Source organism: Syzygium oleosum, unplaced genomic scaffold (assembly GCF_021117445.2).
Source record: "Syzygium oleosum isolate NSW1041296 unplaced genomic scaffold, Sole_v2.1 Sole_v2.10, whole genome shotgun sequence".
NCBI classification, from domain to species: domain Eukaryota; kingdom Viridiplantae; phylum Streptophyta; class Magnoliopsida; order Myrtales; family Myrtaceae; genus Syzygium; species Syzygium oleosum.
Genome location: NW_026607494.1, coordinates 11,819,372 through 11,842,091, shown reverse-complemented (window position 1 = coordinate 11,842,091; position 22,720 = coordinate 11,819,372). Strand labels below are relative to the sequence as shown.

At 45.1% G+C, this 22,720-nt stretch overlaps 4 protein-coding genes across 4 annotated transcripts; 2 read left to right on the top strand and 2 right to left on the bottom strand.

The window, feature by feature from the left end:
* The first annotated feature begins 1,847 nt into the window (after positions 1-1,847).
* Positions 1,848-5,346, top strand: LOC115680010 (vacuolar protein 8). Its single transcript, XM_030603759.2, has 2 exons — positions 1,848-3,859; positions 4,890-5,346. Exon 1 carries the CDS (start codon positions 2,105-2,107, stop codon positions 3,818-3,820), a length of 1,716 nt encoding a protein of 571 aa, XP_030459619.2. The 5' UTR covers positions 1,848-2,104; the 3' UTR covers positions 3,821-3,859; positions 4,890-5,346.
* A 1,491-nt stretch (positions 5,347-6,837) lies between these two features.
* On the bottom strand, positions 6,838-9,243 carry LOC115679874 (clathrin coat assembly protein AP180). The gene has a single exon (XM_030603588.2). The coding sequence runs from the start codon at positions 8,784-8,786 to the stop codon at positions 6,930-6,932; it is 1,857 nt and encodes a 618-aa protein (XP_030459448.1). The 5' UTR covers positions 8,787-9,243; the 3' UTR covers positions 6,838-6,929.
* Positions 9,244-10,628: 1,385 nt separating this feature from the next.
* On the top strand, positions 10,629-12,945 carry LOC115679876 (small ubiquitin-related modifier 1-like). Its single transcript, XM_030603591.2, has 3 exons — positions 10,629-10,782; positions 12,398-12,547; positions 12,646-12,945. The coding sequence occupies exons 1-3, from the start codon at positions 10,693-10,695 to the stop codon at positions 12,715-12,717; spliced, it is 312 nt and encodes a 103-aa protein (XP_030459451.1). The 5' UTR covers positions 10,629-10,692; the 3' UTR covers positions 12,718-12,945.
* Positions 12,946-13,759: 814 nt separating this feature from the next.
* Positions 13,760-19,097, bottom strand: LOC115679873 (uncharacterized). Its single transcript, XM_030603587.2, has 10 exons — positions 18,665-19,097; positions 18,362-18,453; positions 17,877-18,021; positions 17,503-17,784; positions 17,270-17,417; positions 15,865-16,821; positions 15,448-15,686; positions 15,281-15,354; positions 14,697-14,802; positions 13,760-14,214 (listed from the first exon to the last, which is right to left on the bottom strand). Exons 2-10 carry the CDS (start codon positions 18,415-18,417, stop codon positions 14,182-14,184), a joined length of 2,040 nt encoding a protein of 679 aa, XP_030459447.2. The 5' UTR covers positions 18,418-18,453; positions 18,665-19,097; the 3' UTR covers positions 13,760-14,181.
* Between the last annotated feature and the right edge of the window lie 3,623 nt (positions 19,098-22,720).

Genomic DNA, 22,720 nt, shown 5'->3' with positions numbered 1-22,720 from the left:
GAGTAACATTGGATATTTTCATATAGATTAGGGATTAGATTGAACATTTACCAAAAGTTTAGAGACCACATTGTACAAATTAAAAATTAAAATTTCATGGACGGCATTGCAAATTGGGTTAAAGCTTAGAAACCATATTGAACAAATTAAAGTTTAGGAACGACACTGTACATTGAGCCAGAGCTCATTAAACATTTGCATAATTATCCCAACCTTATATGCTAAAATTTTCTCAGGAGAAAGCACGCACGGGGATTAGCTAAATTGTCCTAGGTCAATGGCCATCCCCCTCTTACTTCCGCCATCGATTAAAACTTTCATTTATTTTCTTATTTACTAAATAAGACAGCTCTCTTGTTGCACTTCCTTACTTTCGACTTTAGGAAAATAAAAGTAGTTTTTACGGAACAAAAGGGCGACAAAAATATTGTGCTCGTCCATTCTAAATTCGATAAAAAAAAAATTACAATTTGATGGATTACTCTTACACTAATTTTAAACCCTACTAAAGAACAAACCTCAATATTTTTGGCTCCGGATTAAGATCCAAGCCACGAGAAATTTCCTAGGCAACATGTTTCTCAAAAAGGTGGAGCGGAAAAAGGCGTCGTTTTTTGTAAAATCTTTTTCTTGGCAAAAGCCGAAAAAGCCGAAAGAATAAAATTATTCCGTAGGCCTGAAAACCCGCCTCGACGTTCGTAGGATGGAAAATGAGGAAAAGCAAAAGCAACACGCGGGCCCCGCTCGCCGGACTCCCCCTCCAATTTCTACCACGGATCGAACGGCGCGGCGGATCAAACAGCGTGGTGCCGCCGCAGCGAACGGCCCTGATCCGACGTTAAGATTCGGGTCGTTTTCCGGTCCACCGCAAAGAGAGCTTCGGCAAAGCTCAGTTTCATCATTGCCGTTGAAGCCGCGCGGTTAAACAAATCCGAGGGCCCCAGTCGAGTAGCCATTGTTGACCTGGGACGATCCAATCATGAATTCACCAATAGGTGAAGTTATTCAATATGAAGCAATTATCAGTGAAAAAGAGAAATCACGTCCCCCTGTTTGGGGTCCGTCTAGTCTATCGTCGTTTTTATATTAAATAATTCTCCCTCTAAAATCTTAAAAAAGAAATACGAATTTTTTTTCTCAACCTGCCACTATTTATATGTGTTTTAAGTTTATTCCGAATATTTTGCCATTCAACAAAAGTGCAATTTCCAACCACTACAACTCCAAACATATGATCAACATTCATATGCCTATCGCGCTTAAAACAACGGCCCGCTTAAAGTGCTCACACCAACTCGACAATCAGCCTGTCAAAATGGGTCGTGAACCCATTTATTAATTCATATTTGATGGGCTTGATTGTTATGCGAGTTAGCTATATTTGATAAACGAGCCACAAATAGATTTATAATGATGAAGCTCAAAACAATATTAGTGTTAAGTGGATTCATAACTTATTTAAACCCAATTCATCTCTATGACTTTCTCACCCTTATTTGATTTTGCGTTTGCTTTTTTTATGCTCTCACCTCAATTTGGGTATAAATTTACCTAGATTTGGTTAAATACGTTAGTTTTTAAGCAATACGGGTCGGTTAAGAGTCAACTAGCCTTGCAATGCATAAGAATGGGTCAATTCAGGCTGGCGCATTTTCATCTCGACCTACCCCTTCGACGGGCCTACTCGCCGTTACTCAGCCCGCTGCGGTCGGTATTCCCAGTGTCTAAGGCCCAAATCGGGCCCACGAACCGCCCCCCAAGAAATCAGGGCGGCGCGCCACGTGGCCTAGCCCAAGCGGGCGAGATCACATCGCTCGCTCGTCGATCATTCGCGCACTCGACAGTTCCCCACTCCCTTCATGCGCTGACTGGCGACTGCTCCCCTCCCGTCTCCCCTCTCTCTCTCTCTCCTGAAACTTCTCTCTCACTCCTCCGCAGCTCCTCCCGACTTCAACCCTCCCCCTCGATCGCTTCGCTTTCCTTCGCTCCATCCTCGCGTCTGCGCGACTCCCGCTTCCTTCCTCGCTAAGCCTCCCTCCCCTCGTTAATGCATCTCCCTTCTCCATCTCGCCCCATCCCTTCCCGGTCCTAGCCCGGAGCCCCGATGGAAACGCATCCCTCCGCCGCCGCCGCCGCCTCCCCCTCCCCGCAATCCCTCCTCGACCTGATAAGCCCACTCCTCTCCCTCCTCCTCCTGTCGTCCCTCAACCCCCGGTCCTTCGCCGGGCGGTGGCAGGCCCTCCGCTCCAAGCTCACCTCCGTCCACTCCTCCCTCTCCTCGCTCTCCTCCTCCCCGCACTGGTCCGACAACCCCCTCCTCCTCACCCTCCTCCCCAGCCTCCTCGCCACCCTCCAGCGCCTCAAGTCCCTCCACGACCACTGCTCCGACCCTTCCTTCAATGGCGGCAAGCTCCACACGCAGAGCGATCTCGACATGGCCTCCACCTCCCTCTCCAGCCACCTCCACGACCTCGACCTGCTCCTCAGATCCGGCGTCCTCCACCAGTCCAACGCCATCGTCCTGTCCCAGCCCGGCCCGGGATCCGGCAAGGACGACGTCCGGTTCTTCGTCAAGGATCTCTTCACGCGCCTGCAAATCGGGGGGATCGAGTTCAAGAAGAAGGCTCTCGAGTCGCTGCTTCAGCTCCTCGCTGAAGACGAGAAGTCCGCGAGCCTCGTCGCCAAGGAAGGTAACGTCGCTTATTTGGTCCATCTGCTCGATCTGAATAACAACAATAGCTCCGTCCGCGAGCAAGCGCTCGCGGCCGTCTCGATTTTGGCCTCCGCGAACGACGAATCGAGGAAGAGCGTGTTCGAAGGAGGCGGACTGGGGCCGTTGCTAAGGATCATCGAGACAGGCTCTTCGGCGTTCAAAGAGAAGGCCGCCATTGCCGTGGAGGCCATAACCGCCGATTTGGAGAACGCGTGGGCCATTTCTGCGTACAGCGGCGTCTCTGTGCTCGTCGAGGCCTGCAGATCAAGTTCTCCGGCCGCTCAGTCGCACGCAGCGGGGGCGATTCGGAACGTCGCTTGCGTGGAGGACATAAAAGTGGCTTTGGCCGAGGAAGGCGCCGTTCCGGTGCTTGTGCAGTTACTGAGCTCGAGTTCGACGTCGGCAATAGAGAAATCAGCCGGCTCGATTGCGATTTTGGCGGAATCCGGCGAGTACTTTCGCACTCTGATATTACAGGAAAGAGGATTGCAGAAATTAATGCGTTTGATTCAGGAGTTATCGAGTCCGGATGCGTTGGAAAGCGTCTTGCGTGCGATTAGCTCGCTGTTAGCTTCGGATGCCGTGGCACGCATCTTGTCGTCTTCGACTGCATTCATTGTTCAAATCGGCGAGCTAATCAAGCACGGAAACATCAGATTACAGCAGATTTCGGCGTCGTTGTTGTCTAATTTGTCCCCAAGCGATGGCAACAAGCGAGCGATCTCGAGCTGCATGAGCTCACTGTTGAAGCTGATGGAGTCGCCGAAGCCGGTCGGGTTGCAGGACTCGGCGGCGCAGGCGCTGGTGGCGCTGCTGACCGTCCGGTCGAACCGGAAGGAGCTGGTGAGGGACGAGAAGTGCGTGACGAGGCTGGTCCAGATGCTGGATCCGGAGAACGAGCTGGTGCCGAAGAGGCTCCCGGTGGCCGTGGCGGCGGCGATCGTCGGGCCGGCCAGCCAGGGATGCCGGAAGAGGCTCGTGGCCGCCGGGGCTTACCAGCACATGCAGCGGCTGGCGGAGATGGAGGTCGCCGGAGCGAGGAGGGCGTCGCAGAGGCTCGCCGGAAACAGACTGAAGACGATCTTCAGCCGGACGTGGAGGGAATAAGCGGATTTGCCCCAACTAACCCACCCGGCCAAACGAAAGGTGAGTCGTCTTCGCCGAGGGTAAAGCGGGAAATTCGTTGTTACAGTTTCGTTCAGGGAATAATTCTCCGCAGGCGTTAGGCCAATCACGGGGCGCCATGTGGCCGCCCGCGCTCTGTGAATCTTGTATGGGATTCCGAGCTTGGCGCGTGAAATCGAAAGGGCTCTCCTTTTCTTAGCGCCTTCGTTTTTAGAAGTCCTGTGACGGTTCTGCCCCTAGGGTTAAGAGAAAGTCGGGCCTCCTTGACCCTTTGAGTGGGCGCGTATCATTTCCGCGGGGTCATGTCGTTTCTCATCAAAACGGCTCTGGTGGGGCTTGAAATGAACACGAAAAAACCTGCGAGGGTTTTTTCTTTTTAATCATCTCGTTTGCGCAAGCCTTCTCGAGAACACATTGATGGGTCAAAACATCAAACATTCCGGAGACAATGTCGACTTTTTTTGAGCCATTTTAGCAGCATAAAAAGTGCATGCTTTCAGCCTCTGCACCATATTTTACCATTCATTAGTGCTATGTTTGCCAAGATTGGGACACCAAAGAATGTGTCCACTTGATTGGCATTAAAAACGTTTACAACTTCTTTTTCATTACTAGTGATAGTTATGGTAGAAAAATAAAATGGTCGAGTGGTTCTGGTCTTAGTGTGCGGGTAGAACACCAGTTTTGAACTTTTCTTTGCGTGTACATAAATATATATAGATATGAAAGCACACATGGTCCTCATCCCGCAAATAATCCCGAAATTTGCGGGATTAGCATGTAGTCAGCAGTCGTTCTTTGGTTAGGTTTCTTCAATTTCACACTCGTGGGTTGGTGTTACATGCCGCATTCCGCCGAATCTGTGGGGTGGTTGCGCATATTTTGACCAAATGCCACCATGTGAGAGGGAGACTAACTCAGATTCTGGACGCATTTCGCTTTTTTATTTCCCTTTTTTGCGAGTTAGACACATATTCACTTTTATAAAATGACTTGTGATTCACGCCCTCTTTCTTCTGACCCCTCCGCTGTGATGATTGTCGTTGAACAGGGACTGATGCGCCTTCCTCGGATTTGTCTAACCGTCAAAGAGGGAAAAACTACCAGCCAACACACACTCACATGCTCCGAGCTGTCCGAATTCTTTTTTTCTTTCCCTTTTGCCCCCCTCTTTTCTTTTTTATCATAGAAGTATATTATTATGTCCAAAAAGAAAAAAAGAAAATCTCTTTGCCACTAATATTATATGATAGCAAAAGCATGATGGATGCGATTTTTAGGGAGTATCCTCGTTTTGCTTTCTCAGTCTTGTCTTGTTGCATAGTCGGTTAATTTAATGTGCTCATGAAGCTGTAAGAGCGAGGTTCCATTGTGATTTGTCTTATGACCCCTTCATATCTTACGTAACGGTCTTGGAGTTTTTTTCCTGGCTGATTTGTAATGAGAGGAGTTTCTTAAATTAAAGAATTGCGAGTGCTTCTTCTCGTGTGCTCCTTTTTCTTTTGTTACTTGCACTGTCTCGACTCTCTTGATGCACTGATCTCATTCATTCATCCATCGTCTGGTCGCCTTTGTCTGGTTTTTGCCTGGGCCCCTTCTCGATGGGCATGTCTGGAGGCCTTTGACTGTGACTTGACTTCTATGCAAGCGCTGAGAATGAAAGGTAGGTATGGATGGCGGTGATGAGTGACCGAGAGAACCTATGAAATGGGTCATGCCTGCCTTGGCGATACTTAAACACTATCAATAAGGAGGCACGAAACTTTTCCAAGTGATTTCGCTTTTCATGCGTCTTTTTCCCAAGTTGGTTTCTGTTTTCTTTTCTATTAATTTTCGTTTTCTTTTTTAAGTTTTGGGAATCAAGAGCAATGATGAGGCTCATAGGTGTCCATGGTTTGCGCAATGAGCTGGCTGTTTCATCACGGAGGGCGATTCCTATTACCTAATTGGGTCCCCTTCTCTCTCTCTCTCTCGGAGGGCGATTCGTATTGCCTTATTGGGTCCCCTTATCTCTCTCTCTCTCTCTCTCTCTCTGTGTCAGATTTCTAGGCACATGGAATGATTGAATTATTGCGTATCCATTACATACGCCAAGAGAAAAAGAAGTGGGAATAAGTAAAAGCACAAAAGACTGGTCAACTTTCATTTCATGCACCGATTTGGGTATTCGATTATTTTCTCTCTTTAAAATATACTAAAGTAGAGAAGGGCAGGTCTCAAGGTAGTATGGGGAGGTGGGGTTCGATTCGATATGATGTTTGTAGAATCTGAAAAGGCGAACAACGCAGACAAGAGAGGGAGGAAGCACCGGCGGAGATGGAGGTGAGAAGTCTGTGAAAAGAGACCATCAGAGAGACAGAAGCCATACGATATGGCGGGTCCCTAAACAGCGACCTCACACATAGGGCAAAGAATAGAGGAAAAAAGGGTATGACAATAGGGTATAGCGCATCCTAAACTAGATATGAGTGGTCGTTTTCTTCACTTCATTCTTCAAGATACTGCAACTGAATATGTTAAGAGGAGGGAGCTCCTTTACAGCTTGTGCATGCAGTTCCCTTGAAGCAAGCACCGAGAGAACTTGACCACATGACATGTAGTCCTTTGAAATCTTGAATCTTGTTGGGTCATGGGTACCTACCCAGATTAGGACCGACGTCGCTTATCTTATTGGGTCTTGTCTAGACTTTTTGAGGTTCATATTTCTTAGGAATATCTGTTGATGGTAACCAAACGCTCGATGAGATACAATTAGCTTTTAGTGTGAGTATCAATGTGGTTCTATTCTTAATATATCCAATGATTTATCAAACAAGTGGTGTGGCGTTATACAGGAAACCCCGGATTCATACCCCAAACCTTATTCTCATCTATTGCAAGTTTAGGCGAATGACCAAAAGCAAATAATGTATGAGCGTTCAAATGGCCATAACAAATCTCTGTTAATTGTTTTGGTTGCTGAGCATCAGGCTGTGTTCTTTGAATGAGCAATCATTGAAAAAGGAAATAACGTAATCGGTTAGACCACAACTAAGATGAGCTAAGTATCGTCCTGTGATTATATACACAAACTTGTCGGCAACGTACACGGCTACTTCATATGTTTTGCTATGATCTTGTTCTGGCGCTGCAACCACAACTGTTGCTCATACCGCAAGTTTTCTTGGTTAGTGGATCCATCAGACCTCTGTCCACTGGCCACCACTTCGAAGCTTGACGTGAATGGATCGTTCTCGATTTGTGCTGTAACTGCATTCGCATTTGGATTTTGTGCGCCGGTAGTCAGTTTTGGTGTAGCATGGAAGGTGGGAGCAACTGAGAACAGATCAGTGCCAGAATGGAAAGCCTCGCCGGAGGCTGCGGTGGATGCCAGCACTGTTGCGCTTGATGCAGCTGTGTCCTGCAGAAATGGATTATTTTGAGAACTAGGAATTGGGGCGTCGCGGAAAAGATCAATCACAGTGGTGGAGGCTGATCCTGAATCATTGGGAATCGTAGCATTCACATTTGGTTGCACTTGTCCTGCTGTCATAGCCAATTCTAGCTCCCAGCAATCTCTTGAACTATTTTTACGATTTGGTCTTGAATTGTGCTGTCCTTGCTCTTGATGTGGTACTTCTTGTGGTGGCCAGTCATCGAAAGATACAAAAGTTGCTGTTGAACTTGTTTCTTGAGGATCTGTTGATGATGAATGCGGCGAATGTGTACCCGTGTTGGTGTTCACGCTGTCCTCTTGATCCGGTTGCTTCTTGAATTGTTCAATCTTAATTTCTTGCTCGAATGTGATCGATGGGCTAGTCCCCACATCCGTCACACTTGTCACGTCCTCTGGGGACTTGCACTGCGAGCTGAACTCGGAACCCTTCTCGGAAAATCCCTCCGTGTGCTCTGAGGTCTCAGAGCATTCGTAGGAACCAAACTGCTCGGATGTTGCACTGGAATCCTTCCCGCTGCCTGGCGTCGCGGGAAGGAGCATCTGCGGAGATGACATCCTCCCACTAGCCGGGAACGAGTCCTGGTCCTTCAAGAACTCCCGCAATGTCTCGATGAGCTCATCGGATATCTTCTGCACGCTCGGGTATTCAGATGTCCGACCGACCCCCAAGTTCTTGCACAAACTGTAATAAGATGATAGTTCTTCGAATTGCTTCGAGGCCTTGATGCTTGTTTGGAAGGCACTGACACAAGTCTGGTATTGCAATTGGAAGAAGCTATCCAAGAGCAGTGCAAGGCCATCAGATATGTCTCTGTACAGATCAAAGCTCTCCTGAACAATGGCATGGAGTGAGATCTGAACCAAATTGTTGCCCTTGGCCGAGCCTGTTGGCCTTGTGGCAATGGCCCTCTCAAGCAGTCTCTGCCAATAAGTGATCCTGTCGAGCAACATTCCGGGCTTCATATCCCTAATGATTGGCTCGGTTGCTCTCCTGTTCACGAGCTGCTCGTTTTCCCTCTTCCGGTACGCCACCTGCCGTTGCAGCTTCCCCATGAGGAAGCAATCTAATCGCTCATCGAGGTAGAGTGCGAATGTCCGGACGTAGGCAGTGTAGTCCCACGGGCTCGAATTTGAGTGGTCACGGAAGCTCGACAGGTTGAGGATCTTGCCACCGCGCTTCATCGTGTGGAGCACCTCCCTGGGGAAGTAGGGGTCGCCGTCCTGGAAGATCCGGAGGACTAGCATTAGGGACTTGAGCGCGACGATCCAATTCCGGGTCTTGCCGATGCGCTTGGCGAGCAGCTGCGCGCAGGTCGCTGCGTAGACCTTGTTCGAGGCGATCAGCTTGAGGATCTCATCCACATGACGCTCCTCCATGGGGACCTCCTCATGCGAGGTGGTCTTGAGGACCGTGACTTCGAGGATGGACGCATTGGTGTTGCCGACCTTGGCGAGGCTTATGCTTGTTTGATCCTTCACGGCCCCGATCGCCTTCTTCAGCTTGCTCGGCATGGCGGGTCGATCCTCTATTGTTGTTTCAGGAATTCATGAGGACATTCTGCTTCAATTCCTATTCAAAGTCCTAAACTTTCGGGAATGAACCGCCAATGTTCCTCCGTTTCCCTCCTTAACCATCAAGGGGTTTCTTTTCTATAATTGGGCTATGGTGGTTTTGACAATTAGAGGTGTTGCTTTGGGGGAAAAATGGAAAAACAAAACAGAGCGAGTGGTTGTTAGTATTGCAGGAAAACACACAATCCTGCTTGCTTTTTGTGATGTCCCAACTTACAACTGCATGTAACTGGATTCAGTTTTGGTGTCGCCTTAATGTTCTCTAAACCGAAGTCGACACGACACGGATTCGCATCCGTTGGTGACCGAGTCAATGGAGAACTTAGAGATCCTACATAGTACCGAACGACGGTGAGGTCGCGCAGCCGCCTGGCTGCGCGCGGAGCGAACCAGTTATTTAGCAGTTGTTTTACCATAAGGATGATCACAGTCCTTATGGGAATCATATGAGCTTCACGTGAAATTGACCGACTAATTTTTTTTTTATATATATAGCTGAAATCAATGAATAATTCCCACTCCAAAATCCTAAATTTTGATCTGTTATTGTCCTAGGGGAATTGAGGGATTTGAAAAAAAAAATCTTGAAATTGTATGAGAAGGTATTTTATGTATTAGATGCGTGGGTCACACTGACTTATGAAGAATAGAGTGAAATGAAGTGAATTTTGTACGGTCGAAGTGAAATGAAGATAAAACAAATTGGATGAAATGATACTTAGTCAATAATACAACAACTGGTTACATTTCGTTGTGTTCGTCAATGTATACATAAGCCTAATTCCCTAAAAGAAATTGTCTAACTTTAGGTTTAATCTCAATCCTGCCCAAACATTTTTTATCCAAAAAAATAATTGTCAACTTTCACTCCAGTCTCAAATTTGCCCCCCCTCCTTGTTAACCCGGCCACTGCCTAAAACTCATGATGTTGATAATTTTGAACAAATCATGGGCGATTTTTGGACACAGGGTTAAGGGCGCGAATTTGGGAATATTGCGAAGGTTGGTGATTTTTTGTTAGGGAAAATGACATAGACAGTCCCTGAACTTTGACCTAATGTGCAATATGGTCCATCAACTTTTGATACACGTTCAAACTAGTCTCTATACTATATGAAAATGTTCAATGTGGCTCATGAACTTTTAATTCATTCAATATGGTCCCTGAACTTTTGGTACATGTTTAAACTAGTCTCGGACTATATGAAATGTTCAATGTTATCATTTTTTGTACATGTTTAAACTAGTTTCACCATTCCTAACATCAAACATCTTCATTCAGTCTAGGACCATATTTTCATATAATCCAATGACTAGTTTGAACATGTACCAAAAGTTTATGTACCATATTAAATGAATTAAAAGTTCATGGATCACATTGCGCTAAAGTTCAGGGACTATCTGTATCATTATCCCTTTTTTAAAGATAGAGAAGAAAAACTCACGCAATGTTTTTTTTTTTTTATCTGTTTTACTCTAACTTTCGACTTATTCTTAGACTTTTGCAGGGCGTGGAAATTGAAACTCACATTTGAAACAAACATCCCCGTTCCTAACCTCGATAATATCACCTCTCTTTTTTTCTAAATAAAAAGGATGGCCACCGGAGCAAGCTTCTCGTAACATTGAAATTGGACCTAAAATCGAGAGCATGTTGGGGTTATCAATGGATAAGATATCCGATTGACTCCCACACGTCAACACGATTGCTTCTCGAAGAAGTCTTTAAAAGAACTCCCTTTTCGAACAAAAAGAAGCACACAACAAAAAAAAAAAAACCTAGTTGCTCCGCTCGAAGTCAAGCTTCTGCGATCACAGAGAGAGAGAGAGAGAGAGAGAGAGCGAGATGTCGGCGTCCGGGGTGACCCAGCAACAGGAGGAAGACAAGAAGCCGAACGATCAGTCCGCCCACATCAACCTCAAGGTCAAGGGTCAGGTACTGTCCGTCCGTCCGTCCGTCCGTCTCTTCCGTGTTTTTCCCTGCCTTTCTTCCGACGAAGAACGGCTCGCATTTCGGTTCTCATCTCGCGGTGGCTTTTCGCCCTTCCTGCTTGATGCCCGTGCTGCATTTCCCCTGTTTGCGGAAGCAGCTTGCGCGCTCCGACCATGCGGTGTGAAAAAGGCGGGATCTTTCGCCGGAAAAAGACGATCTTTTTTGTTGGGTCCGTCCGTGGTTGTTCCTCTTGTCTCTCGGGTGTGTGATTCTGAATCGTGTGGTTTTTGCCCTCTTGGTTCAGGCTCTGTTGTCTTCGTTTCTGCCCGATCGTTTTCTTTCGAGCTGCGTGAAACTAGGGCATGCCCTTTTATCTTGAGAGGGCTTTTTAGTGCTGTGTGTATGATCACCATATGAGGAGGTTAATGACCCTTTCAAAAGTTACCTCTCGCAGCAAGTTGTTGGCCTGCTCAAAATGTGCTTGTGCCTAGCCAATTTTGCGTACAAATGTTGGGGTTTGCTATGGTCTCTCGACAAACCAATCGCCTGTCCTGAGAACGTCTGTCTATCGGAAATGTCGAACCGCACAAACTCTTTGAAAAAAAAAATTAACTGTATGATCGAGATCTTTTTTTGGTAATCCATTGTTTGCCTGTCCCCGAAGATCGGATCCTCGAGGATGGGTAGAGATGTTCATGATTAACAGTCGCCAATGGAGATGGACATGTGAAGGTTGTCTGCGGTCGTGGATGCATTAACTTAGATTAGTGGAGGTAGAGTTGCGACCTTTTGCAATACCCTCGCCCAGGAGCGGGATGCAGACACTTTACAGGAAATGCCGTGGACTTATGTTTGTATTTACTAATTGTTGCACTAAGAGAGCGGCCATGGGGATGGAGATGTCCTCCGCCTTGCCTTGATCTGTCACTGGTCGTGTTGCTAAAGTATAGTCATAATTTAGTTGAGAAATATGGCTGATCCATGAACTTTCTCTCTACCTTCCCGTCTCATGCGCATGAAAAATTTCTTCCATGTGATTATTTTTTTGTTTTTCCATTATGACCTGTCAATCAAATTGTAGTTGCTGCATTATGCGCGGTTTTGTGTGTCCCTCAATGGCATTGATCTCAAAATGTTTTTGCTTTTCTATGTCAATACTACTAATTGCTAGCTTTGTCCCTCTTGCTGTGACGAAATACACCCTATTGTGGGCACGAGGGACAATTTCTCAGTATAACTCCATGATCTGTTGATCTCCTAATTCTTACGTAGAATCTATTGTTTGCACTGTTAGTTATCATTTTAGTTTTTAAGCGTTAGTAATTGTTCATTCTTAATTTTATCCAATTGAATTTTGCAGAGGAGGCACTCCTATGGAATAGCACGCTTCCAAGATAAACCTTGGACTTTTCATTAAATGGTTTCTGTGTCCTGTAATTGTAGTTGTCTTATAAACAGAACGGAGGTTGTTTTTTTTATTTTGAGTTAGGTAGAGAAAATAAAATTAGGTTTGTTAAGGAAAAATTACTTCCTAGTGTGATATTAGTTTATCCAAAGTGAAGGCAAATACTCATATTAATCTGTGTTGTTGACTGACTGTTACCTTGTTTTCTTCAAGGATGGGAATGAAGTCTTTTTCAGGATCAAAAGGAGCACTCAACTGAAGAAGCTCATGAACGCCTATTGTGACAGACAATCTGTGGAGATGAACTCCATTGCTTTCTTGTTTGATGGCCGCCGTCTGCGAGGCGACCAGACTCCTGATGAGGTCCCTTTCTCTTTTGCATAGATACCCTGCTGAAGTGTTGAAAAATAAGCTTTAGACAGTCTCCTGAAATGCCTGAGTTCTCTCTTTTCCTATTTCAGCTAGAGATGGAGGATGGAGATGAGATCGACGCTATGTTGCACCAGACTGGCGGAGCTGGGACTTTGACTTAAGCTCCTCTTTCCGAAACTCTGCGGTCTGTAAATATGTTATGCTATGTTAAAATACCTATGGTTAACATCGCTAGTGGTGGAAAATACTATGTTGGAGACTTTGCCTTATGAGTCTTTTCTAGTAGGCATCTTTACTGGGACTTGTCACCCTAACTGCATATTAACCTGGTTTGCTATTCTGAATCTCTGATATAAATAGGAAGACTTCTATGGCTGGTGCCTTTTTCATTATTGACTGTTACGTTTGGGCGCTTCGATATTTTGCTGTTTCTCGTTACTGAAATCAGTTCAGTCCTGGTACTTGGATACTTGAAAGCCGAATTTTCCTCCCATTTGGTGTGAAGGCAGAGAAAACAAGGGACGATTCATCTACCACAAGCCGATCCATATTTATTTTCCCATGAGTCAACAATAACACGTGTCAACTTCTCTGATGGCAATGGAGATGTATATACGAACATGTTGCTACGAATGGGCCGAGAATCCTCCCCCTTCCCATCCGTCAATTGAACGAAAGCGTAGGAAGACTCATTGAGCATGCACTAGTAGTCGAAGAATGTCGCAATTTGCCTATACGAGCATAGAAGCATTGAGTTTAGATTTATGGCTAGGATCCTCAAAACCGGAAACCGTATGGTCGTATGCTCTCAGATTTCTGGCGAAACCCTATCGAGCCAGAGGTTAGAAATTGATGTATTATCAGCTCGGGGGAAATGGACGAGCCAGGGGATTAGTTCATTTCTATTCTGTCCGACACAATCCGAAAATTGTGATCGAGAACCTGCAGCAAACTAGAAAGGATGCGATGCGCCTTTCAATTAACCAGATTTGAGTTCATTTCGGTGTTTGAAACTAAAATTCCAATTTTGAGCAAAGCCACAGTAAGTGTTGCCACTGGTTGAAGGGGGAGTAAAAACTTTCAAATTATACAACTAGACCCCCGCAATCAACACAGAACGTAGGACAATATAATATACAAGCCACAACAAAAAAATTAGGGAAGAAACCGCACATGATGATGTGAGAACTTGAGCCGCATCCATAAAGGCAAAATTTATCTTTTCCCGCACTGGATTGGATACTCAACAGCTGTACGGGCTAAGTTACACTGGAAAAGGATCTAGCGCATGCATTATGTATATACAAGTTGAAACAAAAGGATGTGACAACGAATGAACAAATGGAGAAAGGTGAAGATGGATAGCCCTGTAGGTTGTAAATCTCGAGATGAGGATGAGCAACATTGAAGTGGAAATGTTGAAGAGGCAACTCCCAGTCTGCCTTCTGGTCTTAGGATGGATCCAAAGCTTCTGCAATGCCTGCTTCCTTCTTTCCCTGCTTTTCTTTGGAGTTGCTTTCCATGGAGGCTTCTTGGAGGCCTCGATTTTGGGGGTGCCAGATGCCCTCACTCGTCGCAATTCCGTACGATACGAAAATCCCTCCACTTTTGTTAATCACAAAGGTTTAATATGCGCGGCTTTTCCTCCTCCTTTCTTTCTGTTGAACATAGAAAAAGGAGGGATAAATTGTTTTTGATCACGTCAGCAGCGGCATCAGCTCTAAGCAAGATTTGTGAAAAATGAAAATCACAAGTTCCAATTAAGCAATTCTTCTCCTTCACTATGCTAGAGAAGATAGTGATAATATGAAAAAAAAAAAAAAAAAAATCCTCCCCCAGGAGACCAGATATAATCCAGAACGCAAAAGGCATTACGAAAGGCAAGCTATAGTTCAATGTCGTGATCAGCAATGCGCATAATAAAATTGTTCATATGCTCTGCGGTTTGCATAATCATACTATAAGGACAACAGAGCATTTCCTCTCCACCACTATCCAGGTACGACTTACAAGACATTACGCTAAATTAAACTATCATCGAATTTCATGATGACTTTGTCATGCAAATAATCAATTCGTGGGGATGCTCTGATGATTGCATTCCTAATCCACTAATTTATTGCATCTGAGGTTTACTTACTGGGCTTCCGCTTCTGAGTGTTGACCTGCGATGACCATGATCTGGAGAGTGTGACCCTGGAGTATGACCCAACCTTTGCACAAATCCTTGACCATGATTATAAATGCTGCATGAGATCATACAGGATGACCAAAGGTAAGAAGGCTTCAAAGTCATGAAAAAAGAAGACCATATAAGGCGACGAGGATTCCTATCTCATTGCAAAGAGTAATTGGCCAATACGAAGGAAAAAAGAAAGAAGAGCATCCTAATCTTAAGCCACGAAATAAAATGTTCCAAGGGCATCTCTGCACCAGACATTGTTAAAAAAAAAACGGAACAATGACCTGAGCTTCATGGTTGTAGCTGATTGACCCATTCTACACTTACAGGAAATAACCATGTCGCTATATAGTACTCGTCTAAGTTAATTTTCACAATCTTACTTTCACAAACCAAATGAATGCCACTAGCCAGAACGGCTGCCTCAATCTTCTGTCCTGATCTCTAGTAACATGTCTCGGGCATCAGAATTTATGGAGGAGGGTGCATGCAAGGTGCATATGGTACCATGCCAAGAACAAATCATAAAAATGTATCCACACCTGAGGCGATGCCTATTGCAGGCTGAGAAAAAGGCAACGAACCCATTCAATATACTCCTTACAGCACGGAAGACCTGACAACAAATTGACATTAAGACTTCTTGAACAACAAATCAAAATCTACCTTGCATCGTCAATTAAACAAAGCAACTGGCTATGTGACATACGTGAGAAAAAAGATCATTCCAAAGCATACGCCACATGGAAACTTCATAAGTATTCACTGCAGTACTAGCAGCGGAGGCACTCTGGAATATGATCCTAATGGTCTGCCAAACTTCAATTATAGAGCCATATACGGAAGTCCACAGAAAAGTCACCATATTCCCTAATGCAAGGACCATGCGGATGGGCAAGTACAGCGTCTCCCAGAGGACCCAAAATATGGGATACAAGATGGAAGTTCCTGCAAAGCAGGTCAAGGCCTACTATCAAGATAGTTACAACAATACCCCACCAAAAGACCAAAAGGATGCACTGTTTATGTAGTCTCGCTAAATAGAATGTGTGCAGAATCCTCAAATGAAAGCGAAAGTGTTCAGAAACTGAAAGGCAATAAATGGTCACACACATATGTTCCGTACCAATTGTCCAGATTGCTGAGAGTATAAACCACAGTGGCTGCAGTACAATGTCTGATAGGTTTTCCACTAGACTGCAAGAAGATCCAATAACAAACCAAGCAACAGAGAAGAAGCTCCCAACCACTCCAGAGCACACATTCCACAAAGGAAGAAGGCACTCAAAAAGCTCTAAAAGAGGTTCTGCAAGGGGTTGAGCTAGAAATGAAAAAAAGGACCGAGTGGTGCCGATGACCATTAGGAACCATTTTATTGCTTTCTGGCAGTTATGAAGAAAAAGCATTGTCCCCAAGTACTTGATTCGGGATACCATCTCCCAAGATTCTATCCAATCGAAAAGAGGGCCACACAAATGTGCTGCAGTTGCCTTGAGGACAGGGACATTTTTGTACAGATCATAGAATCCAATCAGAACAGTTACCACTGATATAAGCACATACAAAGTTCTAGCTAAGGGACACATCCATGGGCGATACAGGTGACAAAACCCAGGATATGACTGGAGGAATATGACCCAAGATGGAAGTCCCGACTCCAACAGTGTAAGTAACCTCACATTTGCCATTATTATGTCCCTCAATTTGAATGGAAGGTCATGATCATTAAACCTAAACAAGATCAAGACATCCTTATACTGGAAGGAGTCGATCGCATTATCAGAATCGCTAGCACAACAGCTTTCAGGATCGTCCGCTGAATCTTCACTTTCACTATGTTTTTCATCTGCTGAGAAATCAACCTCAACACCAGTGCCGGTGGATCTAATCACTCTTCTCTTCTTAGTCGGGGGAGTGCTTGGTTCACTCATTCGGCTTTCGGGGGAAACAGCAAAGGCATGAAAATTGTTGTGAACATGCTGGGGAGAGTTATTCCTAGAAGACAAATCATCAAAGCAAATTTCTTCATGCGAATCGATACTAGACTCTGAAAATTCTTCTTGAGCATCATGGAACGTCTCTCCTGGATATTCAGAACAAGAGTCAAAAACAAAGCCAATGTGTTCTGTTCTCACTAACAGAAACAATCCAGAGAGAACCAACAGTCCTAGCAGTCAGAAATGTCTTGAATCAACTTGAATTGTTCAAGCAAATTTTTGTTATTCCTGTTATACAATTTAAAATTACATGAGCAAGCGAACTAATTGCAATTAACGTACCGACAAGAAAGCAAGCCTACATTCACACACAACCAGTGTACATTGAAACCACCACGGCTAAGGCAACGGCCACACATAAACCATGCGGATGAGAAATCCGAAGACCATAATTTCTATAAACATGCGATGTAAATATCCATATTCGGTTGACTGCATCAATACCTGATGGAGAATGTTTCTTTCAAGGAAAACAAGTGACGGTAGGACTGCACCAACAACAGAATGCAAACAATTTGATATAGGAACACGTACCTATGGTACTATCCAAATACGCCTTCAGAATCTGCCGTTCCGAAAGGGTCCCTGAAAACCATGAAGACATACAGTTTGCAGCTTGAGCTATGCTATCAAACTCCCACCTTTTCATTATTTTGGCCTCTAGGGCCAGAGATGTATCGGTCTGCAAGGGGCAAGAAATGATGGAAAATTTATCTCTTAAACAACTACAAAAAAACAGAATGTGGAGGACCAGTAGCAAGTGATACCTGCAGCTCATTCAAATAATTTATGCCTCGAACATTACTCCATTCAACTTCGAAAACTATAAAGCCATGTAAAATCCCATGCAACTTGCTATCTAGAAGCAAAGAATTCCGCAATTTCTCCACCGGCATGAGAACTCTCTTCCGGGATAAATTTGCAGCGTTAATTAATTTGAACCATCTCTCAAACTTCTTGGTCTCACTGGGGTCAGACTTGCAACGAGCTTCCTTTCCCTCCTTTGTCTTCCTCCGTGCTTTGCTCTTCGCGAAAGGAGATAGCCTCGACTGCACGAAAAGCAGACGAAACCATCACGCGAGTCATTGGGGATATAAAAAATACAGGGCATACTAAAAAGCACGTAAAAAAAAAAACCAACCTTTGTAACCATCAACTGCCATATTCGGGCTGGGCGGCGCGAGCTAAAGTTTCTCAACCATGGCCGATTGTCCACCAATATGTAAAATTTCTTACTCTCGCAGGCCAAGAAGATACTGAGATCCGAAAGATAAGATTGCAGGTCCCTGCAAATGCACAGCGGGGCCCGAATTAGGGGACAAAAGACACTGATTAGCAAATCCAGCCCCACTAATTACCCTGCTTCTCAACAATTCCACCCATAGAGAGACTGAAGATTGCACCGCAGGAGGAAATTCGCATGCAAAATTCATGTTTGGACTCGAACACAAGCGAAAAACGGACACGATATACTGCCGACCTGTTCCATCCATTCACGATCCAAAATCTTAAGAATACAAAATGCGAGGCCGATTCCAATTCGATTTCGAGCTCGGCCAGAAGGAGATTCAGCCTCCAAAATGCAACGGGACTCGAAGAAACGAGAATCCTCGTCGGAGAACATACCCAATCTGCAAGCTCGTGAGCGGGAAGACGCATCGGCCGGCGTCTCCTTTCCCCATCGGACCCCGAATCGCCACCGAGCTCACCGAAACTCCCTGCAACCGCCAGTCAGACGGAAGAACACAAAAAAAAAAAAACACGAAACCTCTCGCGCGTCAATCCGTGGAAGAATCCCGCGAAACAACGCGCGCCGAGACGGGAATTCCGGCACAAACGTCCCAAAAAGAAGAAGAAGAAGAAGAAGAAGAAGAAGCCAAGGAAGACGCGAGCAACGCGTGCAATGCAACGGACAGAGAGTGACGGGACCTGGATCGGCGAAATCACATGGAGGCGGAAGAGGAGGAGGCGAGGAGGAGGAGGAGCAGGTGAAGGAGGTGACGCAATGGCCACCAAACTTCATCAACGGAGGTGACGAGCGTCGGACGTCATCGTCGCCAAATCGGACGCGGGACGGAAAGAGCGGGGAAGCACGACGGAAACCAACAGGCCAGCGAAACCCGAATGATGGCGCTTCGGAAGGCGAAGAGAAGCGACGAGACGGGTCGGGACGGGGAGGACGACGGCGACGGCGACGGCGACGGCGGCGACGGGCGAGGCGGACGGGACGGACGGCGGCGCGTACGGGCGAGCGCGGATGCGGGAAGTACGAGGGGGGAGTCGGCAAGCTTCGTCAATGGCGGTCGCCTCGCGGAGCGGAACTCGAATGGGAATCGGGATTTGGATTTTCGGATTTGTGTTTTTTTTGGCTTCGCTCGTAAGGCGCAGCAACGGCAAAAGAAAATAAAAATAAAAATAAAAGGAGGTAAGAGGGACACGTAAAGAATTTTCGATTTTTTTAGGAGAAATAAAAAAAGGAAGGAAAAAAGAAAAAGGCGACGTCATTCGATACTCGCGGGTCCGGGGCATGCACCAAACCCCAAAAATTAACGTTTTTGAGGTTCGTGGGACTAATGTGACGCGCTTCGGGTCATGTTGATAATACATTCGCTAATGAATAACAATATTTGGTTCCTTTTTTGTTTTCCGTTGTTGCCAAAAACAAACATTTAATTCATGTTTTGTCCCGAGCGCGCGCATTTTCTTTTCTGATCCTTTTTTTCCCCGTACAATCCCGTGTTTCGCTCGTTTCTGATAACCCGATCCCGATATTTACTCGGTAATTTGATCACCCTTTTATTATCTAGATGCTCTCGATCTGCGAACCAATCAGCTCGCCGACGGACGGATCGTGAACGAGTCTCCTTGACGAGTGTGGTTTTAAGATACCTGTTCGGATAATTAATTGAGAATATTTCGATTTTTTTAATTTATGAGTTACGTATAATATAACAAGAGAGAATATCATATTTCAAAAGGCCAAAAAAAAAAAAACTGTTCATTTTGCTCGGTCGATTGATTATTTAGCGAATAATGACGCGATAAAAGTCGGGAAAATAAAACGCGGCTAACGTATAAGCGAGTTTCGGGCGGCGGAAGGATCAGATACGTCCGTACATGCACGCTTTCTTCGGCGTGCCGCGGGGAGGGGGAGGGCATGGGATGGTGAATAAGCGAGGGGGAGAGGGGCAGGACGGTAAAATGACGAGGACGGGGGAGGGTCGGGAAATTTCCGGGAAAACGGTTCGGAAGCAAGAAAGCCCGTTGAAAATGACGGAATATTATTTTGGTAATATTCGGATGCCCTCGTTTTAGGGAAAAAAAAAATCACAAACAAAAAAAAAATCGCTTTTTTGGACTTTATAGATACCTGCAACCCATCATGGAGCGATGGCGATATATCCATTTTGCGCTATTTTGTTTAATTATGTAAATGAGATTTTTTTCCCACGGAACACTATAAAAGGAATACTAGTTACCCGCTTAAGCGATCGAATTCTCGGGTCCATTAAACGAATTCACTAACCCTACGGACTAACCGGACACCGGGCAAGCGGGGGAGCTCGAATAGGGAGTGCTCCAGTCGTCGGACCGTTTTCGCGCTCTTCGACGAGTGGCAAAATCGAGGCACGCGTCGCGGAGGTGATCGATGCGCGAATCTGTCAACAATCACCGAGTCAAAATTATACCAGTTTGGAATTTAATTCGATCTGTCGAATCGCCAAGCGCTTTAAAAGCTTCGTGGTCCTGAATTGCATCTTCTTCGTCATCATCATGAGCCTATAGTAGTAGCGGTGGTGGTGGCAGGAGGAGCCATATTGGATTCTAGGGGCGTGCCTCTTTTTACAAAAGGGGCAAAACAAAAGGGGGGTGGGGGAGGAAGGATCCTTCGTAGGTGTCTAGCCGTGCAGGTTGTAGCAAGGTACTGAAAAGCATCAAATTGCTCGCGGCCACATGGGCTTGGCAACTTTGGGATTTCACGTAGGAATCTCATTTTTGCAGCAATCGATTTCGATTTTTTCCTTTCATTTTTTTATTTATTTATCAATCTCTTTGTTTTAATAGTGACTTTGTTCGTTGTTTATAATAAATGGCAATGCCTGCTTGGGATAATCGGTTCCCGATCCAGTCCGGTTTCAAGGTGGAACCGGGAATTGGACCGAGAGAACCGGTTCCCAATTTTGGGAACCGCGGACCGGACTGGTTGGTTCTAGGACCGGTTCAATGGAACCGGTCACTTAGAGTTTAGTTTTTTTTTTTTTTTTGGTTAAACACTTAAGGTTTGGTTCACATTTTACTAATTTTTGTCAATGAAGTTCACTTAGGGTTTAATTCACATTTTACTAATTTTTATCAATGAATTTATGATAATGAAGTTCACTTAGAGTTTAGTTCACATTTTATTAAATTTTTTAAAGAAAAAAATAACAAATATATATATTAAATAGTCGGTCCGGTCCGGTCCGGTTCCGCTTTTAGGAATCGGGAACTGGACCGATAGTCCCAAGAACCGGACCAAACCCGTCAATCCGGTCTGGTCCGATCCGGTCCCGGTTTGGGCGGTCCAAGTTGCTCACCCCTAGTGCCTACATGGTTTTTTTTATTCCTTATTTTACTAGACAGTGCACTTGCACATACATTGTCAACATGGAATTACTTTATATTATCGTGAATTGGGCTCTTCGAAATCAATCATTTGAGTAATTATCGAGGCAGGGAGAAGATACCAAAATAATTGCCTTTCTCACTATAGTTTCTTAGAGTTGTGCTAGAATTATTTGGGTGTGCCCTTTTTATAGGCGATTATAAGTTCCTTTCATCAAACTTTGTTTTTATTTTTAAGTTTTTATTTGGCCATGCGATTTTTATTTTCATGATGATCGATCATGGTCAAACAAGAGCCATTGATCAGATAATTTATATTCGACTCGAACCGGATAGTACTGGGTTCGTAAGTTCATTTCGTTAGCTAGGCATTTTTATTAGAACCGGGCCGAAAATCAAATTGGATTTCTAAATATGACGAGGTTGAATCTATTTAAATTGATTCGTATTGAATATTAACCACACGAAAATATTGTTCGACCAAACTAGTTTATTTTGATTCGATTATAGCACCGATACCACGTTTGAGAGGGTGGGAGGGGGATGAAAACTCTTATTAAGAAAATTAGGGGGAAATTTGAATTTCGGAGTGCTAGGAAAAATCGATGCGGGGAAATTTGCCACAAAGATTTTCTATGCGCCTCACAAGTTTTAGTTCTCATTATAATTTCCCAATTGCCACTCTTTCGGACATAAAAAAAAAAAAGGGAGAATCACTCTTCGCACTGGGAAAATACTTGCCTGAACTCCGAATTGAAGTCAACTGGATCGGTGCCATTCGGGTTCCATTCCGGCGGCCGATTATGTACTCCTCAAACACGAGATCTACATAAGACTCGCATGATCGATGACCGATAAATTCGACCAAACGAGCTCGAGGCCAAACGACAAAAAATCAAGAAGAAATTCCCCCATTCCCTATTATCTTCGCATCCATAATAATCTTTCCATCCATACCACATTTTGACCTTACATTTTGGCTGCCTATAAATAAGCCATAGTACGGATGCAGCTCCTTTCATAATGGCTCCCCCCCCGTCATCAACCATAATTTTATCCTTATCCCATGAAAAGGTTCGGGCCCCACAGGAGGCCCCACGATTCACCGCGATGGATCGCGGGACCCACAGGGTTTTGTAAGCATCTGGAAGGCCACGTGGCACAATCAGCGGCGGTCCCTCCCTCCCTTTGTTCTGTCTGTCTCATCATCGGCTTGACTTGACATCGACCTTTCTAGATTTTCTTTTGACATTACTCACAAGCCCAAGTTGATTCTCTCCGTATTAGCAGAGATCATTCACATGATCGAGCCTAGTAGCCCCACACACCTTATATCTTCCATTCACATATTAGCTAATCAAAAATTGAACGAACGCCATT